General features: G+C 44.0%; 1 protein-coding gene and 1 long non-coding RNA gene across 10 annotated transcripts in view; one reads left to right on the top strand and one right to left on the bottom strand.

Moving 5' to 3' along the window:
- SLC6A6 (solute carrier family 6 member 6) overlaps positions 1-13,246 on the top strand; it is a 120,599-nt gene that overhangs the window by 57,656 nt on the left and 49,697 nt on the right. For 2 of the 8 annotated variants that reach the window (XM_069865766.1, XM_069865765.1), the window contains exons 1-3: positions 11,828-11,872; positions 11,954-12,044; positions 12,743-12,808. The exons of 1 other annotated variant lie outside the window; for it this stretch is intronic. In XM_069865766.1, the coding sequence (XP_069721867.1) occupies positions 12,754-12,808 (55 nt within the window). In that variant the 5' untranslated portion in view covers positions 11,828-11,872; positions 11,954-12,044; positions 12,743-12,753. Of the gene's footprint in view, positions 1-5,408; positions 5,548-10,208; positions 10,244-11,827; positions 11,873-11,953; positions 12,809-13,246 lie in introns of those variants that run through there. 5 more of the 8 variants (XM_069865770.1, XM_069865764.1, XM_069865767.1 and 2 more) reach the window with 5 other exon arrangements.
- LOC138725157 (uncharacterized) lies at positions 390-4,764 on the bottom strand. Of its 2 annotated transcripts, none has more exons than XR_011338189.1 (4): positions 3,548-4,764; positions 3,289-3,412; positions 2,767-2,969; positions 390-2,661 (listed from the first exon to the last, which is right to left on the bottom strand). It is a non-coding gene; the product is annotated as an uncharacterized lncRNA (long non-coding RNA). The 2 variants fall into 2 exon arrangements; XR_011338190.1 differs by having other exon boundaries at positions 4,020-4,764.

The following is a 13,246-nucleotide window of genomic DNA, read 5'->3' as shown; positions in this document are numbered from 1 at the left end:
TTATCCAGAGCATGGTGGGTATGTTATTAGCAGGGGAAGAGGCACATTCAAAAAGAGCATCATCTCCATGTTACAGAGTAGGGCTAACAGAGGACTTACTCCACTGGGGGAACATCACTTAAACTGCCCAGACCTGAAGCTTTCCTTTGAGGACTGAAAACACTAAGTGTGGACACGGGCAGACATGCCGACGTCAGCGTGATTTACTTTGGTCTGCAGACAAAGCTCCGAGTAGCTCAGCGAAGCATGTGTGCTTCTTTCATGCAAGAGTGCATATCACCTTAACTCAGCAGAGACTTTCCTTTGCAAATCTTGAACTGTTATGCATTGTGTCAAAAAATAACTCCAGAATTAGATCCAACAAGAGGACTTTTTTTTTTCACAGCAAGTACATTCAGAGACTTAGCCTTTTCAGGGCTTGTATCTTGGTTATTAATAGTATCGTTTGCCTTCTTTTGGAAAATTGAATTCATGTGATAAAGAGGAACTTTATTTATCAAATTCTGATGCAGAACTTCTGGTATGAGTGCTCTTGTAAAATACAGAAGTGGAAAATGCAGGTTTTGCGGTATAAAAAATATTTTCTTTAGAAATTTTTATTTTTTTTGCAAATTTTATATGATTGGAGCAGCAAAGAACAATGCAAACATCAAAAAAAAAAATCCATTACCTGTTATCTCGTCCCACTTGAGGCAAGTTTAGGCATGCATTACAAGGCTTGGTAAGAACCATTCTGTAATAGTTCAGGCAAAAAATTCTTAAAAGTGATAAGTCACCATACATCTAGTACGAGGTGAGCAGATTAAAAACAAAAAAATTGGGAAGTGCAATAATGGGATTTGGAAATGCCGCATAAAATAAAAAGATGAGCACAAATTTGAAATTTGCACAGGGCAAGTCCTGCAGAATTTTCTGTGGGGAACAATCCTCTATTGACAAAGCCTGGTCGAATTGTGACTCTGGTTTAAAACTTACAAGACATCAATTTCAGCAAGTGGAATGCAGTTGTGAAAGAAAATGGGTTTCCTGAATTTTTAGTGATTGACTACAATCCATGCAGATACTGGTTATTTTAATTTAAGGAAAAAGGATTTTGTTTCTTTATCCTGTTACATAACACTGGATCTATTCTCCCTTGAATACACAAGTATGTTTATCATTAATCTTAAAGGGAAACAGTCATCCTTCAAAATCCTTCCTGAATTTTTATCTATTTTCTTTTAAAGTTTGATCCCAAAATGACTGGATATGAATTGAAGATGAAAGCACACATTATTTTTTTAATTAGATTACTTTAACCTCATTTATGCATAGTTCTTTTACTGTTTTATCCTCAACAGCAGCAGTGAAGAAAAAAACATTGCTTTAGAAGTGACTTTGCAAATACAAAACATACGGTTCATACAGCATCCAGCAGGAGACAGAGTACCTGTTATTGGTTGTTAGCTCATTTTTATGAAACTGGCTGGCTTTCAGTTTGGAGACATTCTTTAATAATGCCTATATTTTTCATTCTATAGTACATTCCTTTCAAGGACTTTAAATTGCTCGAGCTCTTGAAAATCCCAGTGAAAACCTCTGAATGTTTGAGAGATTTTATTTCCTGGTAGCTGACCATCAATTAACTTGAGACATTCCACTTTTTCCAAAAGCCAGCATGACCACTTTGGTGCCAGGCTGTTTGGTTCCTCTGGGTTTGCTCCTTACTTTAGGAATCAGCCCCTGTAAAGGAACAGGCATTTCTAAATTTGACTGGTGTTTGGAAAGGATCAGTTCCAGCCTTTCAGACATGCCTCACGTTAATACGTAATGAGCTTGATGTAAGGAAAGGACCAGCAGAGGCAATCCCATAATGGCTAGGCAGTCTCAAACATAACCTGTAGCATTAAAATCACATTCTTCATAGAATTTAAAGCCAATGGGGATACACTTCAAGAAGACCTGTAGTTTTTCATTTGTCTTTGTGTTTGACTTACAAAGTGGGTGTGGGGCTCCATCACCAGCAGGTTCACATGATGGGAAGTGCACCAAAACCACAATTCATGTTTTGATTCCTATTTGATATATTATTTATTATTTAAATGCGTAAACTAAAGAAAAATTAACTGTACAGGCCATAATTTCATCTAAAATAAACACACGTTAAAACTCCAGCAAGTTAGTGGATTGTGTGGATTAGTGAGATATCCTGGTATATAATAGCAATAGCAGCAATTCTATTCCCTGGTTTAGTAATGCTTAAAATCTGCAATCCACCGTCACTGCATGATGTACAAATCCCTCACAAAATCTGCCCCCTCCCTTTTCAAGCTCAGGATCCTTTGCCAAATAGAGGAACCCCAAAGGTTGCCCCCCATATAGCTTTGCATAGGAAATTTGTGTTTGGAGACTCATTAATGTGATGGACTTACTAAAACCATCTTTTTGCCATTCTTGCTTATATTCCTCTTTACAGACAGTGATGCCCACTTGTCCCCTAGAATTCTGCTTGATTTTGTGCCTGGTTATATGTAACCTTTTTTTTTTATTTAAACATTTATATCTAGAAACTTCCCAGTCCCTGCAAAACCTTCTCCTTGTTCTTGCCCTGCCTTGTCCAGGGTACATGAAACATCATGTTCCCTCTAGCAGCCACACATTGAAAAGAAACAAGTTTTTCTCCTGAAAAAAAGCAAGAAGTATTAAATCCATTTTGATTCTAATGAGAATTTGCTGCTGAGCGTATTTTAGATCCTGGTGCGATAGCCCTCCCTCCCTCCTCCTCACCTAACAGAAATCTGATCTAACTCTGCCATACACTTGTGTTAATATGCATTCATCTGCGAAATTAGGCACTCACATCCCTGCCCCTCGAGACCTCTTTTACTGGATGCAAATACAGCAAATATCTTCTGACTTTCATGCCTTCTTAGTAGTTTTCCACACGTTGTAGCCAAGCCAGGGATTTGGCCCAGTGTCTTTTTTAAACCCTGTGACCCAGACATGGAGATTAAAAAAGAGTTATGTTATTGGATTAAACAGATACAAGAGGCACTCACTGTATCAGCACCCATCACCTTAAAACTCCAGAAAGCAGCTCAGCATGTTAATAGCAAAAATAGTCTCTAAGAAAGAAGGAAAATGCAAAGGAGACTGATTGCTAACCCACGCCTTGGGCTGGGAGGCAAAAACCTGCTGCTCTGGCTGGTCTGCAAAGCAGCCTCAGAGACATTATATTCTGCTTTCTATAGCATCTTAATACCACACACACTTGGGATCTGGTACACAAGTAATCAGAACTAAACCTACCTGTAACTGGAGTGATTTTGGCTTGTCTTAGTTAAGTTTGGGTTACTGCCTTCATGGTGGAGCTTTTAAGAGGTTACGCTCGATTACACTATGAATGGGCCAGCGCACATTGAAATCAATAGAACTGCAGAAATTAAAATAAGAATAGATTAAAGCCAGACCTACAGAAAGAATAATGATTTCAGGCACCATTTATATGCTCAATATTATACATGTGCTCATGTTTTGTAATTGGGATCTAACTTGTGATGTTGGTTACCTCAGAGAGCCAGATGCATTAGTGCTGCCGTACACTACAGCAGCTGGAGGCTGGGTTCTCCCAAATATTCATCAGGCACATTCTCAGAAGTTGTGCTGCCTCATAACGAAACAGCAGACAGCACTGTGCATATTTATGACACAAAAGGGATGATTATTATTATTATTATAATTCCATTTAGTTTCCAGGTACTGTTTACATGCTACTGACTTCAAAACAGCTTTGGCTGTTGTCTTTTTAAACCCAAACTTTTTTTTAAAAAAAAAAACACAGAAAGCAACCATGTGCTTTGTGTGGCTGACTTTTTTTTTTTTTTAAACGAGTGAGAAGCGGCAGAACAAGGGAAAGCCAGAGACAGAAAATACAGGCTTTGATTCCTCTAGAGAACTTGAGCAAAATATTCCACTGCTGTCAGTGGTACAGCTGTGCTGGCAGGATCCTTAGCACAGATGAGGCTCCAGCCGCTACTTACATTTCACCGAGGTGACTGTGGGTTCCTCATCTCCATCGAGGCATTCTCACTGCAACTGAACAAGTGGTTGCACCGGTGAGAAACATTTTGGTTTTTTCCCTAGTGCAGCCAGAGCCACCTGCGTTTGTGGTCCTCGTGGAGGCTCACAAAATGCTCGCTGCCTTCACCAAGAGATGCCTTCAAACGTGAAGCTGCAGTTCACAAGAAAGCTGAATCAGAAAACGTAGGTGGCAGCATGTACTACATAATGCTATGAGTTTAAACCAGGCTGTTTAGTGCAGATATGTCACCAATTAGCTGCATATATGCTACACCTGTATCTGATCTTTAATTAAAAGCCTCATCGCTTTGTAAATCAGCTTGGATATAGGAAAACCAAGGAAAAGTGCTTGCATGACTGTGCTGTGTTTGGCAGAGTGCAGAAGGGGTGCCGCTCTCTGTCCTTTTATATGAACAAGGCAAGGAAATTGGCCTTTTCGGGAGACCTTCCTGGAGGCTGCTGTGATGGAATTTGATCCCCTGGCAGCCTCCCCGTAGGTGATGAGCTTCAGAGGTGTGTTGCCCAGTGGCTGCTCCCTGGTTTAGGGGGTAGGAGGGTGGGGTAGGGTCCTGTGTCTGGGAAAGCCTGGGGGAGCAGGGCTGTGGTGGCAGTTCGCTCTCCTTTGGTTCATCTCCACTGTTCCCAGCGCAGTATCAGGACTTCTGTGGAACACAGATGGTCCAAAAATCTCCTTTTCCCAGCTATTCTGCCCCTACAACGCAAAAAAATATCATAGAGAATCATAGAATCACCATGTTGGAAAAGACCCGCAGGATCTTTGCTAATACCAAGGCTTCAGCAGGGGTGATATGAACACGCCTCACGAGTCCGCGTGCTGCTACATCCTCTCATTAGCAGAACCAGAGGAGACGCAGGTAGGGGAGCAAAGACCTTCGGCTCGCCTGCAGGAGCGAACATTTCAGCGCAACGAAACCCAGCGCGGGGCACAACCTCGCCCCGCTCGTTCCTCGCCGCCGCGCTCGGCTCTGCAAGCCCCGAGGAGGAGGAGAGGAGGCACCTGGTTGCCGAGACCAAACACCCCTAAAAACCGCGTCCGAGCGACCCCCGGGGCCTCCGAGCGAGCTGGGGGGGGGGATGCTTTGTCTGCGGGGGCGCTCCGCGCGTAGAGCCGCGGATCGGGGAAGGCTGGAGCGGAGCGGAGAGGGCAGAGCGGCGGGGGTGGCCCCGCTCCCCGGGGCGCTGCCCCTCCCCGCGGCCTCCTGCCAGCCCGGCTCGGCGGCGAGGCCCCTCCTCCCCCACACCCCTTCCTTTAGGCTCCCCCCTCCCCAGCAAAGAAGAGGCCGTGCCGGTGTTTTTCCACTCAGCAGGATGGGTGATGCTCAAAGCTCCCTCATTAGACAACAGACACGAGAGGTCAGGAAGAAAGCGCTTATAAATTACCGTTTCCTCCCGCTCGGCGCTGTTAGTCGCGCCGCACCGCTCCGCAGGGGCGCAAGGGCGCGCAGGCACCGCGGGCGGCGGACACAGGTACCGGCGCCTCCCGGGCGGGTGGGCTGGCGGCGGGGCTGCCGCCGATCCTCCTGCTGCTGCTGCTGCTGCCTCCGATCCTCCTGCTGCTGCTGCTGCTGCTGCTCCTTCTCTCGCCGTTCCTCCCGCATCGCCCCCCGCTCCCGCGGCGAACAAAGAGCGGCGGCTCCGCGCCCGGCGCAGCCGAACCGAGCCGAGCGGAGCCGGGGTTGGCTGCTCCCTTTGTCCCCCTTCCCCCTCTCCGCTTATTTATTTACCCCTTCTTCTTCTCCTCTCGGCCCCTTCCTCCCCGCCTGCCTCCTTGCCCCCGCGGGTTCTGTCTCCCCCCGCGGTTATTTTCATCCTCCCCCCACCTTGCCTTAACTTTTTTTTTTTTTTGGTTTTTGCGATAACAGTTCGCAGCGGTTCCCTTCGAGCTGGCGGCCCTCCAGCACGCTTCTCTCCCCGGCTATTTTTGCCCTTTTTCTCTCGCATTCGCACCCCTCCCTGCTGTATTTTTTTTTTTCTGGTTGCCGTGCGTTAACCCCGAGTGAGGAGGCTGATACAGGAGATGCTACGTATGATGCTAATGGGCCTACCTGGCGGCTAACACAGCCGCTTCTTTCTTTTTATTCTCTTCTTTCTTTTTATTCTCTTCTTTCTTTTTATTCTCTTCTTTCTTTTTATTCTCTTCTTTCTTTTTATTCTCTTCTTTCTTTTTATTCTCTTCTTTCTTTTTATTCTCTTCTTTCTTTTTTATTCTTTCTTTTTATTCCCCTCATTTCCCTCTTATTGTGTCGATTCTTGATGCTGAAATCGAAGTCTTGCTTGAGACTTGGAAATACAGCGCAGGGACTGCACAGAGCAGGTTGCGGAGCTCGGCACAGTGTGAAGGGATGATAATTCTGGGTTCTCTGGGGGTACCTTGGATCCAAAATTCACCCACTGGCTTTAAGATAATGAGTGCCCATCCCTGCCCGGCGCTGTAATGGGAAGCATGTGGGAGGACTGGCAAGGTTTCCATATAAGAACATGGGAGAATTTATTTCACACGGGCAATGAAATGTGCAGAGTGTGTGTTATTTAGGAAGCAGAAGGCACGCTGTGTTTTCCTTAGCCAGCTCCTAGAGTGGCAAAACTTTGTATTTCGAAATTGTAAAAGCTGATTTCTGCTGCTTCGTGAGGGCTGCGTTTAAAGGAAGGCGCTGGTGAAAGAAAGTAGTGGGAGAGGATCCAGATAAACATGAAGAAATACAACCCCACACGTATTCCAGCACAGTTCGTGCCAAGGTGTAAAGATGGAGGTTTTTGGTCAATTCCCAATTTTATAACCGTATTGGGAAAGGTATTAAGAAAATGTGCCGAGAGGAGCTGGTTACGTTGATAGAGCTATTTTGGTAACTGCAATTCTTTTTATTTTTTTATTGCTTGCATGTCTAAGTGTTTCGAGTTTTGGACCAGCAAAACGGTGAAGCAGCCCCGACGGGGGGATGTGTCATCGGCTCTGTCATTCGGGGCTCAGGTGACAGTTGCTACCAGTTCAGATTTTATGATCATGAGTTTGAGGGTAAACCAGCTCGTTAAAACCTGCTGCTGTGGCATTTGGAGGAGAGAGGCTTTGATGAGAACCCTGATGGCTTTTGACAGCCAGGTGCTTACCTGTGGGTCTGAATTTGGGCAAGCTAACTGCTTTTTTTTTTTTTTTGCATCACCTACCTTCGCACGAGTATTCCGGAAAGATTCCCCTGAAGGTTGCTGAGGTTTTTTTAAAGCAAAATGAGTAAGCGGTTGAAGCAGCCAGCACTGCGCCCATGTCCCTCGCCCAGAGCGAGCTGAGGCTGAAGCAGGAGCGTGGCAGGAGGATGTCTTTGTTGCCCCACCGACAACTTTATTTTTGGGACTTTCACAGATAACGTCTTCGTGTTTCCTCTTCAACTGTCTCTTCTCTGCTTTGCATATTTTTTTTTTCTCCTCTTTTTATTTGCCCTTCCCCGCTGGAGGGCGACAGCCACTCGCCCCTGCCCTGGGTGCCCCACGGGAGGGGCATGGCCAAACCCCAAGCCCGCGGGCTGCCAAGAGAGGAGAGGCTGCGTTCTGGCTGTAAATCATTAACCCACATCTTTTACTGTGTAGCGTTAGGGTTATTGTCTGTCATACTTCAAAAAAGCAGGAGATTGCAGGTGTCGCTGTGATATCTGGAGGACCTGAGAAGGTGGTTTTGCACTTGGGGGTACTAAATCAAAACCCTGGGGTTATTTTGTTTGTTTGTTTAGGCGTGTTGGTCTAGAATCCAGTAAAAATTTGGAATGCTTCAACTGCTGCCTGTTTGTATTTTATTTTACTTTGCTGTAACCAGGAACAAAATTTGGCAGACTACTCTTTGCCGGTAGCCCAGGGAGGGGGTTGAGTCACCTTCCCTGGAGGCGTTTAAAAGATGGGTGGATGAGATGCTGAGGGGCATGGTTTAGTGATTGGTAGGATTGGTTGGACTCGATGATCCAGTGGGTCCTTTCCAACCTAGTGATTCTATGATTCTAATTTGTAGCTTTTGGGTGGGTTGTCAGGAGGTTTCTTAAGTGCTAGAGGTGAAGTGTTGGGGCTGTGGCAGGAGGCTTCAGTCTGTGTGAAATGCCGCATGAAAAGAGGTGCAACATTGTCATAGAATATGAATAATATTCAAAATATGAAGACCCTTTAATTGGTTTACTCTTGCTGCATGGTGTTTGAGAAGCCTCCCGTGTTCTGTTTGTAAAGCCTTGAGAGGATATTGTCTTACAGCTAATCATTGCAAATACTGCAATGAGTTTTTCTTAAATCGATACTCCGCCTAACCAAGACTGAGCTACTTCTTAGTGGCTTCTAGCCAAGCCTGGTGGGCTGGCTGTTTCCAAAGAGACTCAAGCACAAGCCTTTCAGCAGGGTGCCATGTTTCCTGGGCAGCAATGCTTCCAGGATTTTCATCAATGCATCTCAAGACCTGGCTGCAAACCTCAATTATTTTAATTTTACCCCATCTAGGTTTTGAAATGCCCCACAGTTTTGCCCCACTGGGCAATGGGGCGACATTGTCCCAGTGCCCCAGTGGCAACGTTGCCAGTTCCACCAGTAAGTGGAGTCTCTACAGTGGTGCCCTACCCAGGCTTTTAATCATGCTGGCAAATGACTTTTGAAAAGATTATGCTGATTTGTTTGTTTAAATTTAACCATCTTACAGCACATAAAAATGGATGGGAAGGCTATGATAGTTAAAGCCTTTTGCAAGTAATGCTTATTTGATTGATCATACTAATAAATGGTAGATCATTTAAGAAGTGCTGCTTTGAATATATTACCCGGTAGGATTAGTGCTTTCAATGACTTCTCATCACTAACTTAATCTACGTGACCAGAATGGATCAAGGTTATGTTTTTCAGAGTAATCCTGAGTCCAGTCCTCTTAAGTGCTCTATATGCAGCACTCAGGTTTATTCTGATGTGACTCTAGGGGTGATGCTTGTGGGATTGGGTCCTTACCATTTGGAATAAAAGCATGAAGATGAAAACACAGTGATTTAATATTTGTTGAATTTCTTCCATACATGCATATTTACTTGAATCCTGAGCTGCTGCAGTGCCATGGATTTAAATGATTTGTGCTAGCAGACTATCTCCCAAGGCATGTAAACTCAAGGCAATACCCTTCAAATGGCTTACAGAGTAGCTATTATTGATACAAGATAATGTGGTAGAAATTAAGTGAAACTGTTGCTCTTCATTGTCCTTTTTTTCCCCAAAACCCTGTCATTGGAAGGGCTACCTTGCTGTCAGGCTGTGCCTGTGAAACAGTGGCTGGTGTCCTACAGCATTTTCTTTATTTATCAATCTCTCTCTTTTTTTAAAACGTATCTAGATTTACACTGTCAAAAATTAGCTCAGTGCTGCCCCTAAATCCTGCTCCAAGAGCATCCACCAAACCCACCAGCTAGGTTGGTGGGAGTGTGGCTCAAACCCCTGTCCTGCCAGCGAGCTTTAGGTGGGAGGCAGCAGGCTGGGTGCGTGCGGCTGCAGGACGGTGACTGTTAAAAGCCAAAAGGGGTGTTGGGATGACTCGTGCATTTTAGCAGTTACTGGGTTTCCTGTTGTGGTTCTCTGTTGCTGAAAATGGTCACAGCCTTTGCTGCTACGGGTGCCTGACCTGGGTTTGAATGCAGCCACTGCTTGAGCGCTGACATGGAAAAACAATTACACTGTGCCAAAACACAACAGGAGTGCCCTGCTTTGGGGTGCTGGTGTAGGTACACTGCCTGTAGGTAGGAGAGCAACCCCATGCATCAAGCCACGGGGTTATCAGTGAGCTGGGATGTAGTTAAGAGTTATTACTTTTTTGATTCAGATCAAACGGCAACTGCATTTTATTTCACTGCTGCAGTGTAATTTTGTTGCTCTTGAGACGGATATAGTCAGATTTTCCCTGATGCTTTATGTAGGATTAAGCAGGTGAGAAATGATCTCCTGTTTTGGCATTGGTGCGATGTTCAATGTTTTGATGTGCTTTGAAATATAAGCTCACACTGATGATGTTCAGAAAACACTATGCATGATAACATTGAAATATGTTTAACTTACCTTGCTATACCCATTTTTTCCTTTTAAATATTTTTTTTTGCTTTTTCTTTTTCTTTTTCTTGTTTTTCCCCAAACAGGAATAGAAAATCCATTCAGGAGAACTCTTCTTCATGTAAGTGTTACTTATGCTTGTTTTTGAAATTACAAAAGGGTTATAAAGATCATTAAGACGTTCAAAAACTGAACATTTTCCATCTGTTCATAGAAACCAAGTATAGAGCGTGTAAAATAGGCTGTAGTTATACAGTAATAATGCTCAGTAACTGTTATCTTTAAGCTATCTATGCAGTTCTTCTGTGCATATCACTGCAGAATTTAGAAACCGTTGCAAAGCACTTTGCAGACATTTAAGCAGCATGCCCATAAAGTTGGTGCGTAAATCCTGGAGGGGTAATATTAAAGTGGTTTGCCCAAAGCAGAGAAGACCCATAAGTGAGAGCTTGTTTTAGCACCCAGCATCCCTGATTCCCAAACCCTGTGAAAAGAGTCAGCTTCTCTACCTTGGATCTTAGAAAATCCAAGTTCTGCCTATAGAACCATTTGTTTGCGTGCATGTGTACTAGTGTGTGCATGTAAGAGAGAGCGTGTATATGCATATTTGGCTTCAAATAGCCTATAGGTATTTCAGGTCTTTTCTACAACCTATGGTGATACCCATTAAAATAAGAGTAAATGCCACCAGCCATTGGTGAATACTGTTGCAAATGTTTTCTGAAAGCATTTGGCTCCAGACTGACTGCTCGGTCTGGGAGAGCCTGGTACAGTATTCTTCATGGGACCAAGAAAGCTGCATGTCATAAAAATACAAGTTTTTTTTCCACACCATCTAGTGACCTGGTTTGCTTGCAGTTTTGAAAACTTTTGAGTAGTATAGGAAGCTCTGCTCTGGTATTTTTTCATTGTAAATAAACCTGATTATGTGTTTTGAGGGGCTGCATAGATGAAGGCTCTCATTGCCTTAATGCAAAATTAACTTAGCAAGGAAAATGACTGCATTGTTCTCAATGCAGGGCCCGCTTTGCGTAACTTCCAAGCATGTTCTGCGTCCAGTGGCATGGCAAAGCCCATGAGCGCTCACCTCGGGCTGATTTCCCATAAGCCAACATTATTTTTTTTTAAAAAAAATAACATATATCTAAAAATTGCAGCGCTCCATTATGCTTGCGTAGCAACTGCTGGTTAATATGTAGCAAAACGCCGTGTGGTAACAAATGTTTTTTTGCTATTGTTGAGCTGGAATGTTAGTTCAGCTTCTAGATAAAAGTGGCTTGCGCAAGGCGCCCCGGTAGACCATGATTCCTGTGGCTTGTACAGTAGTTCTGTAGGCAACCGTGTTCTGCTTTTCCTCTCCTCTGTGCTTCCCTTCATCTTCCATGTGAGTGGAGGGGTGGGCTTGGGGAAAGGCAGGGAACTGGCAGCCCTTTGCATCCTGCAAAGCACCAGTGGGGGGTTTATAATAAGCCCATTGCTAGTTAAGCGTCAGTTGAAAACACTCTTTTATTACGATTATGTTTTTAGCAGAAACGTTGTAAGACTCTTTATTCAATGGATTTAAATCACAAGTGTTCTTTGGCTGGTTTTGTGGATATCCTAAGACAATCTTTAAAAAAAAAAATAAAAGCCAATAGTTAGCGAAAGACACCTGAGGATTAAAGAATTGTCCTTCCCTGCAGCTGGAATCCTAGCTGTGTCTATCTTAAGAGTTTGTAGCTTGGAGAAGGTGCATCATCATTTTTAAAAGGTAATGGAAAAAGAAAAAATCCTGAAGGCTTTTGATGATGACCTTTTTCAACATTTGTAGCTCATTATTATTTCATTCTAGTGTAGGAAAATCAAACCTTCTGAAAAGCCTGTGAAGTACATGCTTCCCAGAGATTTTAAATGGGAAATAGTGCAACAAAAACATCTTTAAGGTAAGAAGCTTCCAACTAGAGAAGAACCCAAACAGATGAACCGTTCAGCAGTGACTGTACGGTGTCTGGAAACGCAGAATAAGCATGCAGCACAGAACTGAAGAGTCTGGAGATTTCAGTATCACAAAGAAATTATCGGGAGCTTCCTAAGTCCAATACATGTAGTCCAAAATAAATGAGTAATGAAATGTTTGTGGTCCAGAGGCCATTTGCTATGCAGCCTTCCATCATCTGCTGTGGCTTTTCAACAGCTAACAGCAAGCTTTGAGCATCAGAGCCTCTTTCTTCTGGTTCTGTGCATGAAATATTATGACTTTGACTCAATAACTCTTTTTGTGCCTGTCTGTGCATTGGCTCCCTTGGCTTCTTCAACTGTGTGAGTTTCCAAAATAGACTAAAACTCCAGGGATGGGAATAGCAAGACTATAGTGAAGTGGCAGGATCGTGAAGCATCAAAGACAGGGACCTCTCCCAGACCCCGTTCAGAGGGGGTTGACTCCTGTGGCAGTGAATGCTTGGTGGGGATTAACCCCACAGGACTGTCACTTCAACAGTTCGTTGTGACTGGAGGAGACTACTTTGAGAAAGGACTCTTTGAGACAGTAACCAGCCATATGTAGTTGTAATGATAAGAAAGGGACCGTCTTATTGTAGTCAATTTGCGACAAATACTACCACAATTCATTACTTTCCATCAGCGCCTCATCCTATGGAGGAATCACCACTGCCCATCTACATTGAGGAGGGGACAGAAGTCCCGATTGGTGAGTGCAGTTGGGATGGGATATGTTTAAGGGGGGGGTATAACGGTACTTGGGGTTTATATGCCTCACATTTGTGTATATCCATTTGTCATTGAAAATTGTAAGGCCTGATGCAAATGTTTTAGGATTTTTATTTTATTTTCTTAATGCAAGTGTGCTTTAGAGCTCCTGAGTGTTGTTAAATACTGCTAGTGTTGGTTTTCAGCTAATCGTAATTCCAAGCACATAATTTGTGCAGTGACATTGCAAGTTTCCATGCAGGATCTCGTAGCACAAGGCTGGGGAAGACCATGAGTATCACAAGAGGTAGTTCCCACTTCAGCCTTTGACCCTGGTGTTGAGATGCTCAGAATAATCCACCGTTTGGGTCAGCAGTTTTTGTCCTGCCTGACACCCAGCAGAGTCATGTTACACACACTACTGAGGAGCCAGAAAGGA

Source organism: Phaenicophaeus curvirostris, chromosome 11 (assembly GCF_032191515.1).
Source record: "Phaenicophaeus curvirostris isolate KB17595 chromosome 11, BPBGC_Pcur_1.0, whole genome shotgun sequence".
Classification (NCBI taxonomy): Eukaryota; Metazoa; Chordata; class Aves; order Cuculiformes; family Cuculidae; genus Phaenicophaeus; species Phaenicophaeus curvirostris.
The sequence above is the reverse complement of the archived record's forward strand: the minus strand, read 5'-3'. Positions and strand labels throughout refer to the sequence as shown.